Below are 27906 nucleotides of genomic sequence, written 5' to 3' on the forward strand. Positions count from 1 at the left end.
ATTCTGAAAATGTTCACATTTAAGGAATTATGTTTTTGCAAAACATGATGAAAAACCTGAAAACTGTGAAGAAAAATAATTGAAATTTCAACTACATGTGACGGCCACAGGACTTGGGGTCAGTATGTTTGTTTTCCTGTGTCCTGTCTTTGCTTTTCATTTTAGATCCTGGCCTGCCTGCCCTCCCTCCTCTCACCTCTGGTGTTTTTTTTTCTCCCCTCCTGGATGGCAGGTGCCTGCTAGGCACTCTTCTTAATTTTGGTTTGGATTTGATTATGTTGGGTTTAGCCTGGGTTATTTCTTGGTTGAGTTCTTTAATAAATTAATTTTATTATTTAAAAGTTGTCACCGTGTTGACCTCCTTTTTTGTTATGCTCTACAACGAGCTGGGCATAACATACATTATGCCTCATTTTGTTATTTACACATTATAACTTACAGATGACAGTCTGTAAAGGCACAAAACATTTAGTCACAGGTATCTGGAACTGAACAATATAATATTTTACTTCATGATCAAAACAACAAAAGTCAGACAAAAAAAGACAAAACAACAAAAACAAGACAAATTATTACAATTTTACAAAAACGTGACACAAAGCAACAAAAAATGGACAAATGAGGGAGGACAAGGGAGACGAAACAGACACAAAATGACAAAAATGAGACAAAAAACAACAAATAAAATGAAACACAAAATAACCAAAATCATACAAAAAAACTCAAGCGAAACAAAATGAAAACACAAAACGACAAAAACATGAGAAAAACAACATTTTGATGAAAAACAAGAAAAAAACCCCAAAACAAGACAAAATATTGCAAAAAAAAAAAACAGGCACAAAATGACAAAAGAACAATGAGCATTAATATTTTACTTTATGATCTACACAGTATTTTACTTTATGTTCAAAACAACTTGTCAAGCTCTCTAAATTATTTTAAATTTACGCTTTTATAAATTTACAATGTGCAATTAATGTAATCTCTGTAGTTTTTACACTTTACAAAGTCGTCTCACCTGCCAGATTGGACCCTCTGATGAGCCACTTTTGACACCGCTGGTATAGATAATGCATGGATGGAATTCTTATTGTTATTCTTAGAAAAAAGGCCACGGTGACCTCAGTGAACAGGACCACTGAACTCATAACAGTGGGCGTAGTGTGAAAATCCGCCACACCTGTTGATCTTATTGTGTCAACTTGACAGACTGGAGGTGAAACTACAGAGAGGGGAGGATCTGTGGAGCAGCAGACAGACGCAACACTAGCAGCGCGAAGTTCACCGAGAGTCACTAGAGGAAGAGCAGCTCTGGCAGCAGGTGGCACTTTGTATGTTCACTGTCAGGGCGGTTTGGCAGCTCACTCAGAGGGAATCAAACTTTTACTAACAGCAACATGTCAAAGCTCCGACCCAGACTGTGTGCGATGACTAAAGGACCCGACGGCTATGGGTTCCACCTGCATGGAGAAAAGGGCAAGAGCGGCCAGTTCGTGCGGCTGGTGGAGGACGACACTCCCGCCTCCGAGGCCGGACTGGTCGCGGGGGACCAGCTGGTGTTCGTGAACGGGGACAGCGTGGTGGGAGAGAGCCACCAGCAGGTGGTGGCCCGGATACGGGCGACGATCGGGGCTTTGGAGCTCATCGTGGTGGACGTGGAGACGGCGGAGTTGCTGAAGAAACACAACCTGGAGTGCCGGCAAGAGTTCGTCACCGAGGGAATCCCCCTGCCAGGCGGAGACAGCGACTCAGACGCTCAGAGCAACGGAACCCCGAGAGGGTTCAGCCCGGTCCGCTGGGAGAACGGGGATGCTGCCACGGAGAAGTCGGAGAGGCTGAGTGTCAGCTCCATCACCAAGGTACACAAAGACACTGGTGAAGTCACTGCAAACTTTACTGGTCAGCTTAGACTCTCTATTCTATTCTGTTAGACTCTATTATAAACTACACTGTACTGTATTATATTACTGAGAAACAGTGGTGGCTCTAGACAAAGTATAAGGGGGGCAAGGTGGGGCCAGTGTTTAATCACAGAGGCACATTAAAAACGACAACAATGATATTTAAGCACTAAAAGTTGTATTAAAAAATCAAACATGTTTATTTTATAAAAAACGCACCATCTAAAATAGTGAGGTTATCAGGGTCAGGGTTGAAATATGTAGCATCAGTCACATTTGTAATCAGTCACAGGTAATAAAAGTGGTTTGGTTTCCTGTCATTCAAAATCCTACAGCAACAGGATACAGCGGTAATGCTGTTTGGCAAACTGGTCCTCAAATATGTTCAGATCCAAGGCCTTGACCCTTCTGGATTCTACACTCAGGACACCACGATGACTGAGTCGATCCTCAGACGTGGTGGACCGCAGGAATGTTTTTATCAGTTTCAGAGTGGAGAAACAGGAGGCAGAGCTTAGTGGAAGAGTGACGGCAGTCTTTCACATTAGAAAGAGTTATAAAAAAGACTTGCTGATATCTGTAGAAAGATACACAATAAATACGGTTTACAAGCATGTATGTTAAAATGCAGGTTATTTGTCAGTGAGAAAATAAATTGGCACCATAGTTACAGTGTTTGATGCTCCTAAACTGTACCAGACATGTAGTGTTGCCAGGCTCTTGTTCTGGGCAGTTCCTAATATTTACAATAACTCTGGTCCATCCACAGACAGCTCATGAACAATATAGTGTATTACTGTGGTATTAGAGTCACACTAGACTTGTTTGATTCTTCAACCTTTGACTTATATCTTCTGATCTGACAAGATACTTGCTAAAATACAAAGAGTACAATAATATTTGAAGAGATTTGAATATTTTCCAGCCTTCAGAACATAATGGTAATCTTGCCAAACCTTTAAATTAAATTTCCAGCATTCAAACGCTGAGTTTCGACTGTTCAGTGCTTTTTGTTTCAGTTTTGAAATATGACATGACAGTTCTCTAATCGGAGGCCTGCCTGCTGCAGAGGTTATGTGGAAGTAGATCTCCTGTTAAGCAGCAGTTTCCAGTGTCAGTGGAAGATTCTGGGTTACATTGTAGAGGCAGCAGCACAGTGAAATGTGTCAGGCCTCTACACACTCCCATTCAACAGAGTATTTGTCATTGAATCGTCTGTCAGTCTTGAGTTCCCTGTCAGGTTTGGCTTGTCAGACCAGAAGACTTGTTGCAATTAATGCATGCCAGCTAGAATAAGCATTTCTTTTTAGGCCTTTGCTATTATCAGATAGGATTTTGAGAGATATGAATTGACATGGTGCAATACAAATAGTGCTTTTATTGCACACGCTTAGGCATCCAGATAAAGGTTTATCACAGTTTAGGAATTTTTTGGATGAGCTTTGCTGATAGTGCTAGATTAGCAGCGATACTAATGGTTGGAGGCCTACCACCACAAGTTTACTTTGACACAAGTTCTTTGTTTCACCATAATCCTTTGAAAGACAAAGCTTTTGTTGCCGGTTATGAAACAGCTTTATAAGGTTATTCTTTGACCGAGTCATGAACAAGATTTTGTAGACTATGTAACTATGTCAGTCTGAGAAAAGTCTGGCCGCTGATTTAAATGTTGTGTAACTCTGTAAAACACTGCAAAATAGCCTCTTTGTGGAGGAGTTTCATTGTGAAGAGCTCTCAGCACGGAAAGCAGTTTTTATTTTGGACTTAGACAAATAATGGGATACTGGGTGTTATTTTTAAACGTGGCTCCCTTGGTAGGTGGGAGTTATGGACTAGATGAAAAAGAACAAGATGTGAACCCAACAATTTCAGATGCTGTCAGATTAACCAACAGAAGCACATGTTTGAAAGACAGTCTTTGTGCTTCCAATCATGCCTTTTCCTTATACTTGTGCGATGCGATTGCCTTGCCTGTGGAATAATCTGTTATCAGAAAAGTGTACAGTTGAGACGTGCACCCTTTTTACGACATTTCTAATCTTTGGACCTGGCCAGGATTTACCAACTAACTCCAGTCAGTGTTAAGGAAAAATTGTAGGTAATAGGTCATTTCGAACCAACAGTCAGCTGCAAATCTTTAAACAAATCATTGGGAGTTGAATTTGCAGTCGTGTTTTGGATTGGGATGAGTCACCAAATTTGTGCCATATCCATGTCAAGTTCTCACCTTTTTCTCCTGTTCTGCAGATACAAATGGGATGTCTAGGTGTCTCTCTTTGCCTAGGTGCCTCACGGCCTTTCACTAATTCCCCGATCTTTACTACGTGTAAAGCCTGCTCTGTGTGGCTGGGATACTGCAAACTTCCAGCTACATTCCCGACTGATGGGAAACTTGGCATGGTCTGACACCCAGTGTGATACTGGCCTCTGACAGCAGCCTCCCATTGGGATACACTTGAGTGGGCTGGCTGATGATGATCTAAATTAGCCTTGCTTGTGGTTAAACAATAGTCCCTCACACATGATTTCCAGTGGTTAGACTTGGTATTGCGGTTCAGAGCTCAGTCACCAAACTTTTACAGAAAGTCTTCCAAAGACTTTTCTTTCTCTCAGAAGATAAAAACATAAGTATGCCATCATGTTATGGTACCTTCCTCACTCTCCAGGGATTCCACCACACTGAGGCATGTCTGTTGGGTGCCATAGAGATCCCCAGCAACAGACAAAGAGGGTTTGTCCACAGTATTTGCCTGTGGAGAAAGACTTCTGGGCCAGAGAGGAAAGAAGAGAAGGCTCTCATGCCTGAACAAGTACTCAATGCTGACCCTGAAATACATACACCCTCATTTAACTGTCAATAGGGAAGGAGTTAAGTAAGAATATAGGAGTGGGAAAAGGATTAAATAGCAATTTGTTTTGGGGATCTTTCCATCTCAGTTCACCAAATTTTTAAAAATGTTTATGCCTGACCAGCTTATTTCGTCAGATTTTTTTCTATGCATGTGTGTTATGAAGTCAAACATGTACATTTTTTGGTCACAGTCACTTTTTGAGTATAAAATTTACAGAGCGTTGGTGGGCACATGTAGATTTTTACATTGTTTTCTTCACGACAGCGGAAAAATGTTTGAAGTGCCATAACTTGAGAAATAATCTAGCTATACATCCGTTTTGTAAACACCACTTTATCCTCTGTAGGGGTTCACCATGATTTTTCTTTTAGCCCAGTAACCGTAATATATAACTTTTTCAGTTGGGACTGCTTTCGGAGTGGTTTCACCTATCATACCTCCTCAGTGTCTCTGACTGACACCATACATTTTTACAGCTCCTAGAGGTGCCAATCACAGCAACAAGAAAACAACGCAAAAATCAATATCACCCCACCCCTCTTTAAGAATTTTCAACTCAAAAAGTAATGTTATCAATGATCCCATATTTGACACATGGTCAACTCAATCAGTGTTCACCACTTTACAAAAATCTGTCAAATTAAAGATGGTCAGACGTGGGGTATTTGGTGAACTGAGGCGGAATGGTTCATGTATTTTTAGATATGAAACTGTCAAACAAATCTGGGTTTCCACATCTGGGTTTCCACTCCAGGATACCTCGCCTTAGTTCACATCTGTGTCACCATTTCTGAGATGCAACAAAATATGCCAACAATATTCAAGAAAGAATAAGAAGTTTTGGGTCATTATCTTGCTGTAAGGTGAATCCCAGAATGACGTGGTCGCCATTTTGGTTCAGGGTTCCCCTCATTCTGTGCAAGTCAGTGACCCTGGATCCAGCAACACAGCCCCAGGCCATCATGCTTCCTCCTCCATGTCTGACAGTTGATGTCACACACTGAGGAACCATCCTTTTGCCTATTCAACGGTGTACACAAATCCTGCGTGATGAGCTAAAGATTTCAAATTTTGATTCATCAGTCCATAATACCTTCATCCAGTCTTCAGTTGTCCATTGCCGGTGTTTCATGGCTTCTTTTTCTTATTCTGATGTCGTAGTAGTGGATGTTTTTGCTGCAACTCAACCTATCAAACCTGAAACTCCAAGTCTTCTCTTCACAGTTGAAACTGAGACTTCTTACTACGACCACCATTAAGCTCTACTAGAAGCTGTTGGCGTCTTGTGGCTTTAGGTCTTCCACACCTCTCCCTATCAGTTTATTCCCAGTCTCTGAGTGCCATTTGATGGTGAAGAAAACTGTACTCACTGACACCTTGACTTTCTTCACAATTTCTCTGGAGGAAAGATCTACATTTTTAAGTGTTATGATGGTCTGTTTCTCTTCTATTCTTAACTGGCTTTTCCTCCCCATTTTTACAGCAACATGCTATACTTTCTGCAGTACAATACTGTTCAAATAATTCTTTGGAGGGTTTGGTGCCACGATATGTTGCAACACTACTTTTATGCAGACGGGAGGGATTGTAAGTAATCAAGAAAAACTGGGACACCTGTAGGATTTGGTAGCACCAATTATCAAGGCTTGATCAACCTCCATCCTTTTATTCATGTGCTAGCATAATTGCACAATGGTTTTCTAATTGTCAGTTAGCCTTTCAACACCATTAGCTAACATAATGTAGCATTAGAACACAGGAGTGATGGTTGCTGGAAATGTTCCTCTGTACCCCTATGGAGATATTCCATTAAAAATCAGCCATTTCCTGCTAGAATAGTCATTTACCACATTAACAATGTCTAGACTGTATTTCTGAATAATTTAATGTGATTTTCATTGAAAGAATTTTTTTTTTTCAAAAATAAGGACATTTCTAAGGGACTGTAGTGTATATAGTTGCAATCATGCTAGCATCCTTCTATAATTGAGCTGTGAGCTGCAACATCCTATACATCCACTGACCTGTTGACTTTCTGTGCCCATTAGTAAGATAAAATAAAAATAATCGCAGGGCTTTCTGAATGTTTATTCACATTTAGTGGAGAGGATGAATGATTTTCTGGGCTTAGTGCCACTTATAAAATGCATTTACTTTTGTACAGTCATTCATTTTCCAATGACTGTACCGGGCTTTGCAAAAGTTCTGTTACACGGTTTCATGATCTTTAGAGACGTTTACATGTGGGAGTGAAAAATTCCATTAAACAAACTGAAAGTTCTACCTTATAGGCAGGTGTCATTAACACAAATTTGTTCTCCGGTGAAGTTGTATCAAGATGGAAGTCAAAAGAGTTGAGATATCTGCTCTCCTTCATGCTGGCCACAACAAGTCTGACAGAGCCAGGCAGCTGAACATCAGCCGGATGACCGTCCAAAGAGTCACGGAGAGGCTCAAGAATGGTGAAGATCTTTCAGATGATCTTTCAAGAATGGTGAAGACCTGAAAGATCTTCACCATTCTTTAGCCTCTCCGTGACTCTGTGGACGGTCATCCGGCTGATGTTCAGCACGAAGGAGAGCAGATATCTCAACTCTTTTGACTTCCATCTTGATACAACTTCACCGGAGAAAAAAATTTGTATTAAGGACACCTGCCTATAAGGTAGAACTTTCAGTTTATTTAATGGAATTTTTCACTCCGACATGTAAACGTCTCTAAAGATCATGAAACAGAGTGTAACAGAACTTTTGCAAAGCCTGGTAGATAGCTCTTAGACCAGTGCATGTTATGTGATGAATGTAGACGTTGTAGCAATTGTATTGAACATTATGTGAGGATTGGACTTTTCCTACCTTGCTGTTTTTTGGCCTCCTGGCACTCTGTATGCACTTACAGAAGAACTTTGATCCTCTCACTTAGAATAAAGGCCTTGAAGCAGCTCTTATCCTTTCAGCAGGTAATTGCTTCTTCAACGTTTTACAATGCCTCTTATCACTCATCTCATATAAGTTATGTAAAGAACAATTAATCTGCCACTTTATTGATTCAGGAGTTGTCAACGCTGTAAATCTGGATTATTCTATCGACAGAATGTCTATGTTTTTGGTCTGGTGCCTGGAGATGAGGCAACCCAGAATGACCACTTATGTAACTTATGGAGTTTAGTACAGAAGTTTTGTCGAATGTTTTATTGAAGAAATTTTACTCTTTTGATAGTGCTAAAACTATGATTTTATTCACTGAGTTTCATTATTTTAATAAGAAACTCTTCGCTCCTGGTGAGAACCCCTGCAGCACAGGGACAAGATGCAAACTCCTCACAAGGATTTGAACCCAATACCTTGTAGCTGTGAGGTGACAGTACTAACCACTGCAGTACCGTGCCGCCCTTTAAACATCATCAAGATCAACATCAAGATTTTAATTCCATGTATTTGTTAGACAGCACCCTCCATAATTATTGGCACCCCTGGTTAAGATGTGTTCTTTTGCTTCTAATGAATTCAGTTTTTTTCTAAATAATATAGGACCACAATGAAAAAAATAGGAAAATCCAACCTTTAATTCAAGTGCATTTATTCATTGGGGAAAAATCACACATTAAAAAATAAGTCTTTTACATCAAATCATGTGTGCCACAATTATGAGCACCCCTGATGTTAATACTTTGTACAACCTCCTTTTGCCAACAAAACAGCACCTAATTCTTTTTCTACAATTTTCAGTGTTAGAGTATGCTCCTGCAATAAAAACCAAGTTTATGTTAAGGCTTTTAACACATCTTAACCAGGGGTGCCAATAATTATGGAGGACGCTGTATATAGGAATAATATGAAATCATTAGTAGCACCATGTAGTTGAATTTAGACTTGCATTTGCTCATTGGTGATGTATAGCAAAGTTATTTTTGGCACTCAACATTTCCTGGTGCATTTGTGAGAAGGTGTCCGTAGATGAGCCATACAGCTAACATGTATGAGTGTTCATGCTGTTGCTGGGACTGCATCTCGTGCATGGATGTGTGACAAGCCTGTAAATGTGATTGGAAAATGCAGATAGACAGGCTACTAAGTAAATCATTATTGAATTGCATTTTTATCTTCATTATCTGGTCATCAATTTTATTAGCCTCATACGTTACAGCCAGTTCAAGAACATCAGAGCATTTCTTTATCATTATGCTTGGTGATATAATGCCATTCAAGTCAAATGTATACCTGTTTTTTAGAATTAGTTTTTAACAGATGAATATGTTTTGGTTTTGTGGCTGAGACCAGAGCTTGATGGAGCTGCCTGAGGGATCAACTGTCCATTAGATGATCCTCAATCCTTTGACGGAGCTCTTCACTACATCAGTGTTTTGTCAGTGACAGTCTAAATAAACAACAGTCTTGACAAAAATTCAGTATCTATTCAGCTGTGTAGTTAATAAAACCAGCTAAGTAATGGGATGACTTTAACAGCTAAGGTAGTTTTCCCCTATTACAAACTGAGCTGAATTATCCACCATACTGCCCTGTTGTACTAAACATAATACATCCTTGATAAGCTAAGTAAGTTGTAGTAGCTTCAATGTAAAATAGTAAGCAGCAGACTTAAGGGTGTTGAAGTAGACTGAAGGATGATGTTTGAATGTTTCAGCGGCAGATTTTGCAACCACACATGTACAGCCGGCAGGTTGCTCTGTCAGCAGGGGTAAAGGGGTGGAACCATCGATGAAACCACTTCCGTGCTTGGTAGTTGGTTGCTATAGTGCTGAACCTCCATTGTTTGTTTTCTTGTCTGCCAGTTCATGATAACGGTACTGCTACATGTAGGGACACTTCTTTACAGTTTGTGTTGATTATGTAAGATAACTTTCTCAGGCAATGCACACAATGCTGAATGTTAGCATGGATGTCAGACAGTACAGTCAGAAAATAGCTAAGCAGTTTAGTCAGAATTAATGTCACGCTAAATAAAACAGATTCCTGTGCTGCTTATTTGCTGCAATAAACACTGCAGTGCACTATGGTACATACTTCATATCTTTGCAGGAGAATACTAGTATGAAATTGATGACAATAATGCAGTGGTTAACATTTCATCACAAAAGTGTTCATATTTTTGCAAAGTAAATCTTTTTAGTTATACTTTATTATTGTAATTATTTGTGTCAGGATCCAACTACTAACTTCTTTTTAAATAGCTTTTATCTTGGTCTTAATCAACAAATGGAACTGTTGTGAGCGTGAAATGTGGTTGAAAGCTCCAAAAACTGCCAAGTCAATTATTTAGACGCACAAGTAAGGTTAATAATTAAATTGACAAAAAAGCAAGACAAGACTCAAACATTTTCTCTTACAGTTTTTTATATTTTTATTATGAGAACATTTGGTCATTGGAAAAAATCACTGTGAGGTTTGATAACCAGGCCCTGTTGTATTTTCTGCTAGATTCTGTGAGGAACTGTAGAAGCGTACTGTGAACTGTCCCAATTCCTGAACTCAGCTTGAGTTGATCATTTCAAGAGGTTTGTGTGAGAGGGGTGCTCTCACACACTTCAGCAAATCTGTTGGAGTGGTTCTGCAGGAAAACTTGACTTTGTGGACACTTTTATCGCAAGTTTGGGTGTGACTTTTATCTCTGTGGAATTGTGTCCAGATATGATCATAAAGTTTTAACACGAGCGCTGGCTCAGTTCAAGGTCCTTTCAGCGAGTGATGAGACAAGCATGAAGCACAGGATCTGATTATTAACTACAGCAGGCTGTAAAACCATTAACCTTTGATATTGAACAGCTTTAGAAAATGTTTAGTCCCTGCCTGCTGCCTCTTGTATCATCACAGTAAAACAAGGATAATCCTGCATTCATGCTGTTTATGGCAAATTGCAAACCAGCTGTTGTTTCTATGTGCCATTCACCAGACAGAAGTAGCATTAGCTTCTACCAAATTTGCCACCAGGTTACATGTGTTTCAGTGTGCCTTCTCTTTACCCCACATGCAGAAAAAGGAATAAAAAAGACTAGTATATGCAACTGTATTTTTGTTTTTTAAGCATGTAGCAGTTCTTACTATCAGTGTATTTACTGATCATCACAGGCAGCTGTCACAGTTATTTAAATGTATTCATTTATTCATTTATTTATCGGGGACTCATTGATCAACAGAAAAAGTCACTGTAAATAAACCAGAGTTAGCCCATGCACAGTTATTTTTTTTTTCTGATGACTTATCACAATCAGCATACACACGTGGACAAAATTGTTGGTACCCCTCAGTTAAAGAAGGAAAAACCCACAATTCTCACTGAAATCACTTGAAACTCACAAAAGTAACAATAAATAAAAATTTATTGAAAATTAAATAATCAAAATCAGCCATCACTTTTGAATTGTTGATTAACATAATTATTTTAAAAAACAAACTAATGAAATAGGGCTGGACAAAAATGATGGTACCCATAACTTAATATTTTGTTGCACAACCTTTTGAGGCAATCACTGCAATGAAATGATTTCTGTATTTGTCAATGAGCGTTCTGCAGCTGTCAACAGGTATTTTGGCCCACTCCTCATGAGCAAACAGCTCCAGTTGTCTCAGGTTTGATGGGTGTCTTCTCCAAATGGCATGTTTCAGCTCCTTCCACATATGTTCAATGGGATTCAGATCTGGGCTCATAGAAGGCCACTTTAGAATAGTCCAACGCTTTTCTCTCAGCCATTCTTGGGTGTTTTTGGCTGTGTGTTTTGGATGGTTGTCCTGTTGGAAGACCCATGACCTGCGACTGAGACCAAGCTTTCTGACACTAGGCAGCACATTTCTCTCCAGAATGCCTTGATAGTCTTCAGATTTCATCGTACCTTGCACACTTTCAAGACACCCTGTGCCAGATGCAGCAAAGCAGCCCCAAAACATTACTGAGCCTCCTCCATGTTTCACCGTAGGGACAGTGTTCTTTTCTTCGTATGCTTGGTTTTTGAGTCTATGAACATAGAGTTGATGTGCCTTACCAAAAAGCTCCAGTTTGGTCTCATCTGTCCAAAGGACATTCTCCCACAAGCTTTGTGGCTTGTCAACATGCATTTTTGCAAATTCCAGTCTGGCTTTTTTATGAGTTTTTTTCAGCAGTGGTGTCCTCCTTGGTCGTCTCCCATGAAGTCCACTTTGGCTCAAACAACGACGAATGGTGCGATCTGACACTGATGTACCTTGGCCTTGGAGTTCACCTTTAATTTCTTTGGAGGTTGCTCTGGGCTCTTTGGATACAATTCCAACGATCCGTCTCTTCAATTTGTCATCAATTTTCCTCTTGCGGCCACGTCCAGGGAGGTTGGCTACTGTCCCGTGGGTCTTGAACTTCTGAATAATATGAGCCACTGTTGTCACAGGAACTTCAAGCTGTTTAGAGATGGTCTTATAGCCTTTACCTTTAAGATGTTTGTCTATAATTTTTTTTCGGATGTCCTGGGACAATTCTCTCCTTCGCTTTCTGTTGTCCATGTTCAGTGTGGTACACACCTTTTCACCAAACAGCAGGGTGACTACTTGTCTCCCTTTAAATAGGCAGACTGACTGATTATGAGTTTGGAAACACCTGTGATGTCAATTAAATGACACACCTGAGTTAATCATGTCACTCTGGTCAAATAGTTTTCAATCTTTTATAGAGGTACCATCATTTTTGTCCAGGCCTGTTTCATTAGTTTGTTTTTTTAAAATAATTATGTTAATCAACAATTCAAAAGTGATGGCTGTTTTTGATTATTTAATTTTCAATAAATTTTTATTTATTGTTACTTTTGTGAGTTTCGAGTGATTTCAGTGAGAATTGTGGGTTTTTCCTTCTTTAACTGAGGGGTACCAACAATTTTGTCCACGTGTGTATACAGATGCTACAAGCATACTAATACCCAGACCAGTGTAATGCACTCCAAAAGATCAAACGCTGCGATACAACCTCATTAGCTATCTTTAGATCATTAACCCTGAACTAATCTGTTCAGTCAAAGGCAGTTTTATTAACACAGTATTAATTAAATCAGAGTATTTGTCATCTCAGGGAATTTCACATAGAAAGATTAGGACCTTAGAACATTATAAAGAAAAAAGCAAACAATTCTGTTTAAACATCACTTGTTGGCAGTGGGAAGTAATAACTCCTGTTTAAAAAGACCAAAATCTCCAACAGACCCAGCAGAGCTAAGGAATGGTTGAGAGTCACCTGAACAGCCCTTACTATTACTTTAAAGAAAGTTGTAAGCCTAATCTTAAAAGGAGAGAGGGTGTCTTCCTCCTGAACTTAAACTGAGTACTGATTCAACACTGGAGTAGCCTGATAAATGATGGCTCTGCTTCTGACTCTAATTTTGCAAACTGTAGCAACCACAAGTAAACCTCCAGTCTGAAAGCAGTGCTTCATTGGGATAATAAGGTGCAATAAGGTCTTTAAGATACGATGGAGCTTGGTCCTTAGGAACCTTGTATGTGAGGAGAAGGATTTTAAATTCTATCCTGGATTTTTCAAGGTACAACTAAAGACATGCTCGGCTTCCGGTCACTCTTTTTGGTCCTTGTCACAACTTTGGTTACAACATTTTGCATCAGCTGGAGTTTTTCATTGAGTTATTGGGACACCAGGATAATAAGGAATTACAATAGTCAAGCCGAGAGGTTCCAAATGTATAGGCTTGTTTTATGCGCAAGTTAAAGGACATATGCTGCTCAAAAAATACTCCAAAGTTACTCATGGTAGTACTGCAGACCAAGACCACGCTCTCTAAAATCACACTGTGGTTAGATACTTTGTGAGGTGTTTAGAACCAAATACAGTAACTTCAGTTTTGCCTTTATGTAGAAGAGGGAAATTAAATCTCTTTCAGCCCTTTTTGTTTGATAAGACATATTGTTTAGTTTCATCTGGGGCTCATCTGCAGTGGAACAGAAGTGTATGCGGTGTTTCCCAACGGAAGCATGTGCAAGATGAAAAGTATTGTTCCTTGCACATTTTGTTGAGGAAATGATTCATCTGTTACTTGAGAAAGTGACTGGTAAGTTTACCAGTCATGAAAATACAGCTTAAATTGTGTCATTGCTTGTCAAAGGACCTCAGTACTGAGGTGTTTTCAGCAGTGACGTTATTACATAACACTTGCCATCACAACACCGTTCGGTGTGTGTGGCTCTGCTGATGCTGTGGTTTTCCTGTTCATGCAAAAAAAAAAAAATCAGAAAGTGTAGCTCAAATGCTCAAAAGAGCATATTTGCAGTGGGAGTTACTTTTCTCAAGTTTGCTTTTGAGTTGACGTGTGTGTATATTTACTCAGTTCTCAGCTTTAACAAACAGCTCTGCAGCCTTTTATAAAGAGGCCAGATACAAAGGAAATACAACACAGGGAGACACCTGCTGGTGTGCTGGTTAGATCAGTCAGTGGTGAGTTATTATTTCATGCCTGCAAGATAATGGGATGATGAGGATTTTACACACTCCACTTAATGGTGTTCAGTTTTGGATGTGATGTAAGTAAAGTTTCAGTCTGTAACTGAGCTTCTCTTATCGCATCGATTATTTCTCCTCCACCTCTCTGCTGGGTGTTGTCATCACACTCAGACCTTTGCCTTCGAGGCATCTTTGACAAAAACAGCAGGCTTGATCGTGCAGATAGACAGTGATCTGACTACCAACTGATTATTGCCTGGGGATACAAGTCCTTCAAGAAAAAGTGGATAAAAGGGATCCTGGTGATGCAATAGAGCAGTTTACAGACACAGTGCTCTAAGTGTCCTGTTTGTCTCTGTTACTTATAGCCATTGCAGAGATAGTTTTCCTGTGATTGGCCGAGAGACGAGACTAAAGTATGACTCAAAGGCAGCGAGGTGGAAGTTTATTCCCAGCCACCTCTTGCGCCACAGACTGATTCTCTGCTCCCCTGCGGCGCACTAAACGGATTATATGGTGCTTGCTCACCTTACATGACAGGTTCACATCAGCAGGTACAAAATGTTTCTCACCTCTGCTTATGAATTGTTGACTTGAGAGAAAGCTTATTCATTAAAACTTGATATGTCAGTACCTGTTGAAGTATCAGAGGTGTAAGTGGTATTGATAAAAAACTGTGAATGCACGCACGATGTATAACACTGGAGCCACCCTTCCTATCCTTACAGCTTCAATATGGTTTTCACCAACTCCTGAAAGAAATATCTTCAAATTTACCTCCAAAATCCTCCACCGTGTTCACCTGCTAGTTCTTACTAACTGTTGTGAGCAGAGTAGGTGGGTTTTCCAGTACATTTTTACTGTAAACAACCAAGTAATATTGTCTTTACTGAATAATCTGATGATTATTTTCTTGAATAGTTGTTTTGTCTGTATTATCCACAGATTCAGTTTACGATCAGAATATTCACATTTAAAAAACTACAACCAATGATTATTTGACCTTCAAAATAGCTGGTGATGAATTGTCTTTTGATCAATCAGACGGTGAGCCGATGAATCGACTAATCAACGATTTTGTTGCGTACACCCAGAAGAAGTCATGTGCCTCTGCTTCTGATGGTACTTAAAGACTGCAGCGTTCCACTGGTGTGCTTTTCACCACACGTGTTCCATCATCTTCATTAACAGTGATAGTGTTTGTCATAAACATAGAAGTCCATCCAAAGGTCCGATCACCGCAAGTCCTCTCAAGATCAAAGAGTGACTCATCCACATTTTTTTAGCAATCATTAACCAGCCCGATTTCATATAATCCCCTGGATCAATGCATAATCCACTTTGTGCATGACTGAGATGGGAGTTTGTCTTGAGGCAATGCTGAGGCTGCACTGGCTGATCTTAAATGGTCACTGGGCAGGGAATCATTTACAGATAGCCGAGGATGTTGCGCAGATAACAGCATTTTATCAAGTGGTTGATGAGTAGCAGATGAGGAATGCTTTTTTTAATCAAGATCCTCAGGCGTTTTCTATACACGTGTTCACTGTGGTTATGGAAGCCAGATTCTGTCAAGTAAAGAAAATACCAGATTTAAAGGTTCATAATGTTCAGTATAACCTGTGATTGTTGAAGTTTGTCTGCTTATTTGCACTATTTTTTTTGCAGACTTAAACTGAAACATTTTCTAGTTAAGATGAAACAGCTCAATCTTATCTTACTGACTGCATACCACCATTTGAGTGCTTTAACTGTTAGATAACAATTGCAAACAAATATATTCTTATCACTAATAACAGAAATGTGAATTTATTTGAAGTTATCAGAATTAGCCTGCACAAATAAAAAGATGAGTTTGAATAGAAAATACAACTGAAAGGAGAGGTTAAAACGCTTTATTCATTCATGTTGTGGGAAACAAAGTATTTTGCTTCCTGTAGTTGGGTAGGATTTTGGCTTACTTCATATTGTAATTAGAAGGGTAATTTTTGAACTCACTGTGCTTAAATCAGTAATAGTAGCTGCGTTTGTGTGTATTAATTATCAGAATTTTTGTCATTGATTTGATTCAGGATTATGAAAGACACTAATTACCTTTACTGTGTATGTTCCAAGGAAAAACGCAATTATGGAAGAGCCATCGTGTGATAAAGACAGCTCTACTGTGTCTGAAGTGCATGTATGTGTGATAAGTGTCAAACGGACATACTGGTCCATCCCCTACATGTGGGATTACACACTTAACCGGGCACAGGCCACTGCAGGATTAGCCTCTGCAACAGAGCGCTGATGCTACTGCTTCATTTAGCTGCCGATCTTATTCCACTATGCATGAATCTATTTTTAAGATTCTGCATGTTTATGACCTAATGTAAGTGTTCTGCTTTCAGTCTGACTTGATGCTGTTTATATAAATAAGGAACAGGCCTACAGGATGTGAACAGGGAGGTTACATGGCAGACACACCCTGTAGTTTAGAATGAACATGTAGGGATTGCATTGATGTGGAATCTCAGATCCATTTGGAAGTGGTCTACACTGGGAAAAAAAAAAAAAGTCAAACTAGTTGAAACAAAGCCTGCTCACTCTTTTATCTTTGTCCATGAAGAATCCTTGGAATATTATGGCATTTCTGATGAAGAATTGTAGCTGCTGAAGTTCTTGAGATGAGAGAATGTGACTTTCTTTTACAAACTCAAAGCTGCTTTTCAGTGTGTTGTAGGAATCATACCTCTGGTCTAATTCTGTGATGGATTTGTCCATGATCGCATTGAAAACCACTACAGATTTTTGATGGCCAGTCAGTGTCATTTAAACATCATGCTCAGATGGTTCCTCCCGTGAATTTGTTTCACCATCTTGCTCTGTCTGTGTCAGCTGTGTAAGTTCTTATGTTACCTGGTAACCGCTCCTTTACCAGACTTGAACTTGTCAAACTGATCCCATAGACCTGTGATTAAAATCCCTTAGTGAGTATATCAGTTCCACTGCACACCTTTGAGGTCTGATGTGACAATAGGAGTTTGAGCAGAAGCTGAAGATACTTTGAATGGACATGAAAGAAAAGTTTGATGACAGAATTAAATTTTTTGTTGTTCTCTCATAGTGCATAATGTTTTTTTCTTTTGTTTTTAACTTTAGATTTTGTTCATGCTGTGTATCCAGTCAAATGGTGCTGTAGACAGGACATTGCTTAAGACCACAGAATGGTATCTACAGATGGAAAGACACGGCTGCATCAGAGCCATAGTAGCACAATTTTAAGTTATTTGATCATGAATTGGCTAGGACTGCACAGTGACTTGGTGGTTAGCACCGTCGCCTTGCAGCTAGAAGATCCCAGGTTCGTGTCCCGGCCTTCCTGGGATCTTTCTGCATGGAGTTTGCATGTTCTCCCTGAGCATGCGTGGGTTTCCTTCCTTCATCCAAAGTCAGCTGAGATAGACTCCAGCCCCCTGCCACCCTAATTAGGATTAAGTGGTGTATAGATAATGGATGGATGGATGAATTGGCTAAAAATATTAATGATCTCAAAAAATTATCGGCCAGGCCAATAATTGGGCGATGCCTATTTACTATATTAATTTGTCAATTTAATACAGATTGAAATAAATACTTAGTGTCTTATATTTTTTCATTAATTATGACTTGATCTACATGATTTTTTGGTTCATATAGTTAGAATTCTGAATTGTTACTTCGTAAGTTCATACTTTTAAATTTCTCACATCTCGAATTTTTCACTTGCTCACTTTTTTCTTCTCCTGGCTGGGACAAGCCTCTGTTGAGGTGCACTGGGATGTTGGAAGTTCTAAGAAAATACATTTCCAGGCTCACTAGAGGCTAGGTTCAAAGTGAGGAAGAAGAACCGAGGAATGACTGTTATCCATCAAATGCAAATATGAATATGGATGCTGTGGCTGAAATATGCAAAGAAACAGTAAAATGTTGCACCTTTGAATGAACTGTCACACTGATATTGCCCCTGTGTGTGTGTGCAGGATGACCAAGATGGACTGCGGCCTCGTCTATGTCACATAAAGAAGGGTCCCAATGGCTACGGCTTCAACCTGCACAGTGACAAGGCCAAACCAGGCCAGTTCATCAGAGCTGTGGATGACGACTCTCCAGCACAGAGGGCCGGCCTCAGACCGAAGGACAGAATCATCCAGGTACACTTTCTCTATCTCGATCACATACATGCACTCACTTTATCTGTGTCTCAGACCTTTGGTTTGAAACTGTGTGTAAGTTTTGTGTTTGTATGTGTATCAACTGTAATCCTATTACATCAGGGGGGCAAAAGGGGAAACTAAGGTCCCAAGAAGTGTTAGTAGATGGGAGAAGTGTGTTTAGCTGTAATAGGCAGACATGTTTGTGCATACAAGTATGGTCATTTATATGCTCCTGTGTGTTTGTGAGATATCTTTGGACAATCTGCATGATCTACCTCACTACATGTGTGTGTGTGTGTGTGTCTGAATGTTTGTGTATGTGAGATACCCAGCCCCTCTGGCCATGCTGTTCAAAGTTAATCCACTTACTATGTCTGTGGGCTGAATTACAGGCTGCTCAAATAGTCTGCAGGGCCTCTCACATGCAGGAGAAAACTGCACAGAGAACCCCTACAACCGTACCTACACGATTCACACAGAGATAGAAGCCTCAAACTGGACAGTGTAAATGTTTAAAAGGTTCATCTTAGAAAGTGGAATGCAGTGAATTTTGGGTGTGGAGCAGAGTCACCAGAGTTCCGTACCACCTGAAGACATTCACGGTCAGTGTGGGAGCTGGGAAACTCAGTCCTGATGGTTTTCCCACCTTCAGTCTTCCTCCCACAAAAATTCCTCCGTGACTTATCTCCCTAGGTTCTTGATTAGTTCCAACTCTGGGAGTATGCTTGTACACCACGCCCTGCGATAACAGCATTTCTCAACACTGTCAGATACTGGCACCATCACTCTGCTGTTAGGTGTCATTTCAATTCTGCTTTTTCTTGAAGTCATAAAATTAGCAGCTGTCGTGACGCATTTACTTTATATGTAGCCTTTAGGCTGTATACAAAGATGGACTGAAGTGAAAATATGTTGATAGCCCCTTGTGACTGGTTGTCTCATGTTAACTGGTAGGACATGGGTGTCCAACATAGACTGTATATATAGTGGACGTAGCATCTGGCTCCAAAATTGAAGCCCACCCGGAAGTGTCAAAAACTTGCAATATCACGCCGTCCGCTACGGTTGGCTCCAAAAAGCTTTTGCTCCATAGACCCCAATTCATTTTTGGAAAAAATAAAATTTGATAGACTGATTTTCTACAGCTCAGGATTTTTTTCCCTGTTAGTTTTCATGGTCAAAATGAGAGATCAGGTGGCCGATCTTAAAATAAATCAATACTGAATTTTAAATAAATTGTTAAAGTTGGCGGAGCCAGGGGGTGTGGCTATACTTGATTGACAGTCCCATTGACTGGTCCTGCCCCGCGTTGCTCTCCGGTCCAGCCCGTTTGATGACGCTTTTTAAGTCACTGGCTCCAAAAAATCCAAAATGGCGACCAGGAAGTACCAAAATCCGGGCTTCATTTTCTCGGCGTTGAAACCAACGGGTGACGTCATGGTTAGTTTATGCCTGGTGTCCAATGATTATCCGCGACTGTCCAAGATAGTTCAAACTGTAGGGGCTGAAGTTCTCCTACTTGGCTCGGGCAGGAGGTGGGACATCAGTTCTACATCTTAACCCCCTGGTAACTACTGCACAGACTGTGAAAAGAATGGCAGCACCTATTTCCACCAATATTTTGAATCGACTACAATGGGGGTAAGTGCAGATGTGTAGTTTATCTTTATATGCAGTCTGTGACTCAAATGACATATTTGTTTAGTTTTGTATTTAAAAATAATAACAAAAGCTTAAATTTTAAAACATCTTTGAAAGGATGTAGCAACGCTTTCCACACTTGGAGAGCTTAAGAACAGAGAAGAGACAGGATTAGCTAAGACAATAGAAGCAACGTTGCAGATTCCTGCTGCTACACTAAAGGCTCACTCCTCAGTGGACCACAGACAGTTGTAGGTAGGCGGACCCATTCTATGACGAGGTGTAAGAATGGATGAGGTCTGAGGTAGGTGCTGAGCACAGATGGTATACAAAAAATGGACATGGCCAATGTGACGTCTGCTATTGGTTTGTGGCCAACCGTTCTGAAGCCCTGACTTTGGTATTTGGTCATCACCAGTCCTGTAACCAGACATATCAAGCAACCAATGGATGAGAACTACTGAGGAGGACACTATGCACAGAAGTTCAATGACATAATAGCCCCACCTGAAAGCATGCTCCACTTTATTGTCTATTTTACTGTAAATGGTATCATAATTTACAAACTGCTGTGTTCAAAATGACTTAAAACTGATTATTGAGATCATAAACTACATTACTTTTTTGATAATGTAGTTTCAGTCTGATGCAGTCTGATAAGGTTGTGAACTGAAAAATAACGTACTACACAGCAGTAGAAATAAACTTCAATGTGATAACCTGTATTGTCCTATACTATGGAGACACGAAGTGTGCATTATTAAATAGTCAATAATCAAATATGTACATAAATACAATACAGTGCATAAATTTAACCAATGACTGTGAAATGGCTTATCAAATTATTGAAACTCAGCTCAATATTAATAAATGTTGAATGACTGCCAATATTATTATTTTTTTAAATAGCAGGTAATAGCATATAATCAGAGAAGCCTTGAAGATATGGAACTTGCCACCTCGCCCAGTGCCTTTGATCGGGGTTCTTAGCCTTTGCCTCTTCTGTAGGTAGAGTATTATCAGGTTAAATTGGAGCAGCTGGTTTCCACATGGGTTTGATGCAGCTTTTGGTGGATTTGTGATACTGAAATAGAGGTCTTAGGTTATTTTTTCCAAGTCCCGAGTTGTTTGTTTGGTTTTTACAATCGGGGTTTAAGTGGAAATCATCCAAAGCCTCTGGTATTTATTATGTTACGCCCACTACTTCTGTGAGTCCCTAATCCTCAAACAGAAAACAAACAAGGAAGAATTTTAAAATGGGAGGATTTACTTTAAATTCAGTCTTTGGGTTTTGGAGTTTCAGTTGGACAAAATATTTCAACTTTAAAGACTTGAACTCTAGACAGAGGAACATTTTCTGGCAAGTCACTGATAAAACTAACAGTTGATTGATAGTGACAGTGCTCTGTTCTGTTCACCCCTTTGTTAAACTGTGATGACAGACTGTGGTCAGTTTTGTAACAAGTAGAGCTTTAGCTATCTTTATAAGCCGTTACACTATGAATCTGAGCTTAGACAACACAATGACAGATCTCGTTACCCATGCTGACTGTTGACTGCATAGCTGTTGGTTTACCACAGCAGTGTCTTTGTTTTTGTCCACTTTTACATAAAAAGTAATGTTTTAAACATTTTATTTGGTTCATTGCTACAATAGATGCAGCTAGTTAAAACTTAGGGATGTTAACCATATACTGTATAAGAACGATGGACTGAGCAACCAGCCCTTCAAAGTAAAGTGTCAAAAACCTGAAATACTACGACTGCCACCAGGGGCTAGCTCCAAAAAGCTCTGGCTCCATAGACACCTATTCTGAATCCAAAATTAGAGGTCAAGAAAAAGCAATCTTTCTACAGATTGGTATTTTTGTTATTCGGATGTAGTGTCTGTTATCACCTGCTATAATAAACTACACAGGACAAACCATGAAGTGTTGTACCTTTGCCTTTTTCAGACTCCGTTATTATCCAGTAGTCTAAACCTGACATAAGACTGAAAATCAATCAGCATTTAGGCTGCAACATTAAGTCAACACAAGCCTTTGACAAAGCACCAAGCCTAGAGAGTCCAAACAATTCATGTTAAAGTGCAACGTAGAGCTGTATTGGTTAGGTGCAGCCTCTATACAAAAACTGTTAAAAAATGAAAAAGGACAAGTGACACATGCTCCACTTGGGAAAGGACAGAGAATTAGTAATTACAACACTACCCACAAACCAAAAGTCAAGCCAGATAAACTAAAGAAACACTCCCGAAAAGACATAAAGACATAAAGGCTCTGATTTCAGTTTCTCCTGGTATCTCTTCAGGTCAATGGTATGTCAGTGATTGGAATGCAGCACTCTGAGGTGGTGGCTGCCATCAAAGATGGAGGAGATGAGACCAAGCTGCTTGTGGCCAGCGCTGAGACGGAGGAGTTCTTCAGGAGATGCAAGGTCATGCCTTCTGAAGAACATGTCACTGGTACTGTGCATCCTGCTTTGTTACTTTAATGTCTGTAACGTGATTTAGAAAACAGATTGAACTGACTGATGAATGGAAATGTGAATGACGCGAAGATGAGATGCAGTGTGTTCTATTGCCCCTATAGGACCTCTGCCTGAACCTGCATCAGAGGATGAGGAGGAGGTGAGGACTATACACACACACACACACACACACACACACACACACACGCACAAAGCAAAGAGAGAGAGAGAGAGTCCTGGAAAAAGCCCCACAGATCCTTGATGAAAACTCCTGGCAGCAGATTAACAGTTGTAAACAGTGTTGTGTGATGCTTTCTTACTGCTTTCATGTTTCTTGTCAGGATTACACTCAAATTAATGTCAGTGAAGTTAACCATGCTCCGCTACTTTGTGTTTCAATGAGCAAAACTCTTCAAACTGCATATTTTATCTACAAAGGCAAGTACTTTGCATGAGTTACTATATGAAATACTGAATTGCAAATAAAAAAGACAGGACAAACAACTGCAAAGTAGATGCATGTAATGGCACTTGTTAGTGGGTTGGATATATTAGACGACAAGTAAACATTTTGTCCTCAAAGTTGATGTGCTAGAAGCAGGAAAAATGGGCAAACAGAAGGATTTGAGCGAGTTTGACGATAGCCAAATTGCGATGGTTCGATGACTGAGCATCAGAGCAAATCCAAAACTGCAGCTCTTGTGAGGTGTTCCTGGTCTGCAGTGGTCAGTATCCATCAAAAATGCTCCAAAGAAGAGGCCGAAAATGTAAACTAACTGAAGAAGATGTCAGGCACCTCAAGATTTGAAATAACTGAGACAGAAGGAAGACCAGCGTTGACCTTCAGGCAGAGATTAATGCTTCTAAATCAGAATTGGAGAAGGTCTCCAGAATGACCATAGTGAGACAACTGACAGAACAAGGCTTAAAGGGAAGAAGCCATTAATGAGGCCTGCAAACATCCAAAAATGCCTAAAATTTGCCAGGGAGCACAAACACTGGATTGTAGATGGAAGAAGGTACTCTGGATGGACGAGTCCAAGTTTAAACTCTTGGATCAGCATCGTTGTGTTTATGTCTGCAGAAAAGCTGGAGAACATTTTGATGCTAGATGCATTGAACCCACTGTGAAACGCAGCAGAGATTCCATTATGGTATGGGTTTCCATTTGTAGAAATGGCTTGAGTGAATCAGTTAAAATGGGTGGCATCATGAACAAGAACGTCTACCACAACATCTTGGTGCATCATGGAATCCCTTCTGGATTGAACCTGATTGGTCATGGGTTCATCTACCAAGAGGACAATGACCCCAAGCATACTTCAAAGCTGTGGAGAGACTACTGGACCAAGACAAAGGAATATGGAATCTTTGACAACTGGGAACTGGGAAAATATTCAAACACAAGTCGGTGATTCTCATAGACTTTAGGCCAGCAGAGAAGTCCTCGCTTGCCCTGACAGCCCACCAGCTTTTTTCACAGGCTGAGCAGCACTTAACATCAGAATGTGCCTTTAATTAACACAGCACAGGCACCACAGGCACCACAGGCACAGTTTATCAAAAGTAAACATCCTCCTGAAGAAAGGAACAGCAGAACTCCCCCTCCTCCACATGTACACTGACAACATGGAGAGTGGATTGGCCCCTCCGGTGACATTGCGGCTGACCCTTCACCATAGCAACAAGAGCTCACCTCTCCGTGTCCCCCCTTCCTCTCTCTCTCTCTTTTTCATGTCCTGAAGGATCATGGGATTGCAGTGGCTTTAAGGATTATGCTAATGAGATGACTAACGAGCCCGGTTCACACACTATCACATGCAGGCAGGTTCTACTCTGCTGCAGCATAACAATCACTCATTCACCAGCTATTACATAACACAGCGCCCAGCATGAACGCTCACTCTGACCTGAAATAGGGGGGCAAGCTTTTTATCAGTTGAGTATATCATCAGATGGGCCTGATTTAGTCACAGAAAGTTTCCTGGAAGCAGCGTTAATTGAAACACTCCTGCTCAGATAGACTCTGTACTGTTAATTCTCAATAATGAAAACAGACTAAAAGAGGGTGTCTGAAATAAAGAGCCTCACAATTGAGGGCTCCAGCAATTTTACAGCTCAACTGCAGCATTATACCAAAGACCAGAGGTTCATTTTAGAGGAGCAGCTGCTTCCAAACTGGATGCTAATTTTTCACACACAAAGCGAGTCACACTTTGCAGATCAGACGGGAGCAAAGATGTGGGTTAAGATTGTAACTCTTCACTCGCACATTAGTTCCGACACTGAAAATGTGATTGAAGCAGCTCAGGAAAGTTCTGCTGCCCCCTGCTGGACAAGACCACAACTATCACCCACATTTAAGTTCAGAATTTATTTGCCCGGGTTTGCAATTTTCCGCCCAAAGTTTTGCTCAAAGTTTTAAAACACTTTGAACAAAACTTGTACAGTTTTTTTGCATTCCAACTATTTGATAAATTGCAGACTGAAAAATGAAAAGACTCCTGCTAAAAATCTTCCAGTGGAGATTATTTGGAATGAGTTGGAACACAGAGCGAAGACAAAGAAGCTAACAGCAGCACAGCATATATGTTCATCTGTGGGTGTTTAGGTGGGATGATTGTACTGATGCAGCACTACTTCACACTGCTTCTTGAACCTGGAGGTGTGTTTTTGCTCTTGGTCCTACTGGGAAACCAATGATGGCCCCTCTAAGTTCAAACCAGATGGGATAGCGTGTCTCTGTAGAACATTCTTGATTAAAGTGAGAAGTTCAACAGTGTCACCAACAAAGCCCCTCTACCAACGCCATCACAGGTTCTCCTCTATGGTTTATGATGGGTTCCACACTTGCAGATGACATCCATTCATTGTTATCTGGCTCTTACAAATACGCAGCAGCTGGTACTAAAAGTTTCCCCAGATTTCCACTGGTTCCATTTTTGGTCTATACACTTCTCGAATTTCCCTCGGGATTAATAAAGTGCCAACCGACCGACCAACCAACCAACCGCCTATCTTCCTAACTTCTTTACAGATGGAACAAGTATAACTTTATTGCTTCATCAGTCTATTTAAGTAATGGCATTCAGACACAGGTCACTTTTATGTTAGAAGTATTTTGACAGCTGTTATGGTGGTCAGAATTCGACACAAGAATGGAAGTTGTTGGTGCTTTTGTAATTCGGATAAGCTAACCCCTCTAAGTTAAAACTGTGTGTGTTGTGTGTTTGACAGGTTGCAGAAAAGCCTAGAGAATCTGTGAGCTCTTCAGTCTCCAGTGCAGAATCCAATAACTCCCTGCCTAAAGAGGTATGTATGTCACTGAAATGCGTGGAACAGTCCTGAAGCTCTGCATCAGAGCCACAAGAAAGCACATCATTATTATTCATTCTCCCACCCCTGTGTGTGTGTGTTCACGCCTTCAGGCTGAAAAGAGCCCTGACACGGACCCGGCGGCTGACAGCCTGGGTCTGGGCCTGTCCCTCGCCCAGGCCAGAGAAAGGGCCCATCAGAAACGAGCTGCCAAGAAAGCCCCGACCATGGACTGGAGCAAGAGGAACGAACTGTTCAGCAACTTGTAAACGTCATTCTATCCGTCTGCAGCCCGCTCTGTGCTGCCCTTCACTGGTGAACTGAGAGAGAAAATCAGCCTCTGCTCTTAAGATCCCACACATCCGGTGGAAGACACACAGTAGTGAGCTCATTTTAACCCTCCTGTTGTCCTCATTTACCAAAAAATCTTGTTTCCCTGTCTGAAGAAAATCCAAAAATTCAGCAAAAAAAATCCTCAAATTTCTGAAAATTTGCAAAACCTTCAGGAAGAAAATTCCAATAATTCCTTCAAAAAATGTATTTAAAAAAATCCCCCAAATTTGGCGAGAATTTTTTTGTAAATATTTTCAAAAAATGTGTAAAATCTTCCAAAAAAAATCCTAAAAATATCTAAAGTTATTACATATATATCAGTAAAACTTCTAATATTCTCTTAAGAACATTCACATAAAAATCAACCCAAATCCAGCGAAATTCACTGGATTTGGGTTGATTTTTATGTGAATGTTCTTAAAGAAACATTTTTAGCATTTCTTTTTTCCACCAGAAAAAGTTTAAAGATTTCCAAAAAGTGTTGTAAATGTGGACACCAGAAGTTTCACTGGAAAAATATTCCCCCCCACCATTTTCAAACTTTAAAACAGATCAATTTTGACCCACAGGACAACACAAGGGTTAAACTCCCCATGTTAAACAGTATTATATGATGATTTTATTGTTTTAATTTAGGGTTTGGACACTCTTCTTTCTTTTATGTTTTAATGATGGTTGAAATGTCTGCCTCAGAATGTTAATATATTAAGAAGAGCAGAACTAGAAATGTACAGTTTCTCATGAAAAGCAGCGTGTAAGGAATAACGGCACACAGGGAAATTATCGGCAGACAGTTTTAAATTTCGAGTGAAAGAATATATATTTTCTCCTGGTACACCATCTGAGAATCAACAGCGTGTCTTATCGCGTCTTAAGCTGGCTGAAAGCACCATGTAGATTTTAGAATGATGTCTGTCCAGCCATCTTTCCCTCCAGAGGTTCTGTCCTGATGCGTAACTGAAAGAAATGAACGATTATTTTTCATGTTGCGCTCGATGAATTTGTACATACATGAATAAATGATTTAAAAGCCAATTGTATTTTGACTGACTCGAAGAATGTGAATTTCTACTTTTCTGTTGATTCTAATGAAAAAACTTGAATTTTAAAGCTGCACCTGTTGGTCTGAGTGTTGGCAACTCTCAAACTTTGGAAATAGACAATATGTACTGCTGGCTCTGTGCTGTAGAATGTATTGATGAGAATTGACAAATATAGCATTTGGATCAAATGGATCGGGTCTGTTTTGTATTGTACATTATCGACAACAACTAAAAATTTAAAGCTGCACTACTCATTTTCTATATTAACAATAGATCAGATGACAGTGACTGATGTAAACAATGGTGTTTAAAGTGACTACCCCCAGAGAATCATTGTTCTTCATCATAATTCTGCACAATTTAGCCAGGTATGTTTGATTAGCTGACCTCCTAGTATGCTCTTACTTATGTTAATCAAACAGCTGTACACAAAACAACCCACTGCACATTACCTGCCCAGTGTCACACAGCTAGCAGTGACCAATTAGCTGGTCAACAACAACTGGAATGCTGTCAAATTTAATCTAATTAAGACGAAATGTGGTCACCAAGTTGTCGGTGTGCCACAATACAATGACCTGGATGATTGAGAATCTACAAAGACAATAGAGACAAAGACAGGTGACAGGATTTCTAATATTATTACTTTATTTAACTTCACAGTCAAAGCTGTTGTGATAATTGTTCTACAGTATCATCTGTGCCATTTCATAATGGAATAAATTCATGCTTGAAACAATTTACAGAGCAG

The 27906-nt window shown here is 40.0% G+C and overlaps 1 protein-coding gene across 1 annotated transcript; it reads left to right on the forward strand.

The window, feature by feature from the left end:
- Positions 1–1227: 1227 nt before the first annotated feature.
- nherf1a (NHERF family PDZ scaffold protein 1a) lies at positions 1228–27347 on the forward strand. The gene is made up of 6 exons (XM_022211393.2): positions 1228–1862; positions 18181–18351; positions 22306–22459; positions 22587–22624; positions 25702–25776; positions 25893–27347. The coding sequence occupies exons 1-6, from the start codon at positions 1401–1403 to the stop codon at positions 26046–26048; spliced, it is 1056 nt and encodes a 351-aa protein (XP_022067085.2). The 5' UTR covers positions 1228–1400; the 3' UTR covers positions 26049–27347.
- The last annotated feature ends 559 nt before the right edge of the window (positions 27348–27906 follow it).

Source organism: Acanthochromis polyacanthus, chromosome 19 (assembly GCF_021347895.1).
Source record: "Acanthochromis polyacanthus isolate Apoly-LR-REF ecotype Palm Island chromosome 19, KAUST_Apoly_ChrSc, whole genome shotgun sequence".
Lineage (NCBI taxonomy): Eukaryota > Metazoa > Chordata > Actinopteri > Pomacentridae > Acanthochromis > Acanthochromis polyacanthus.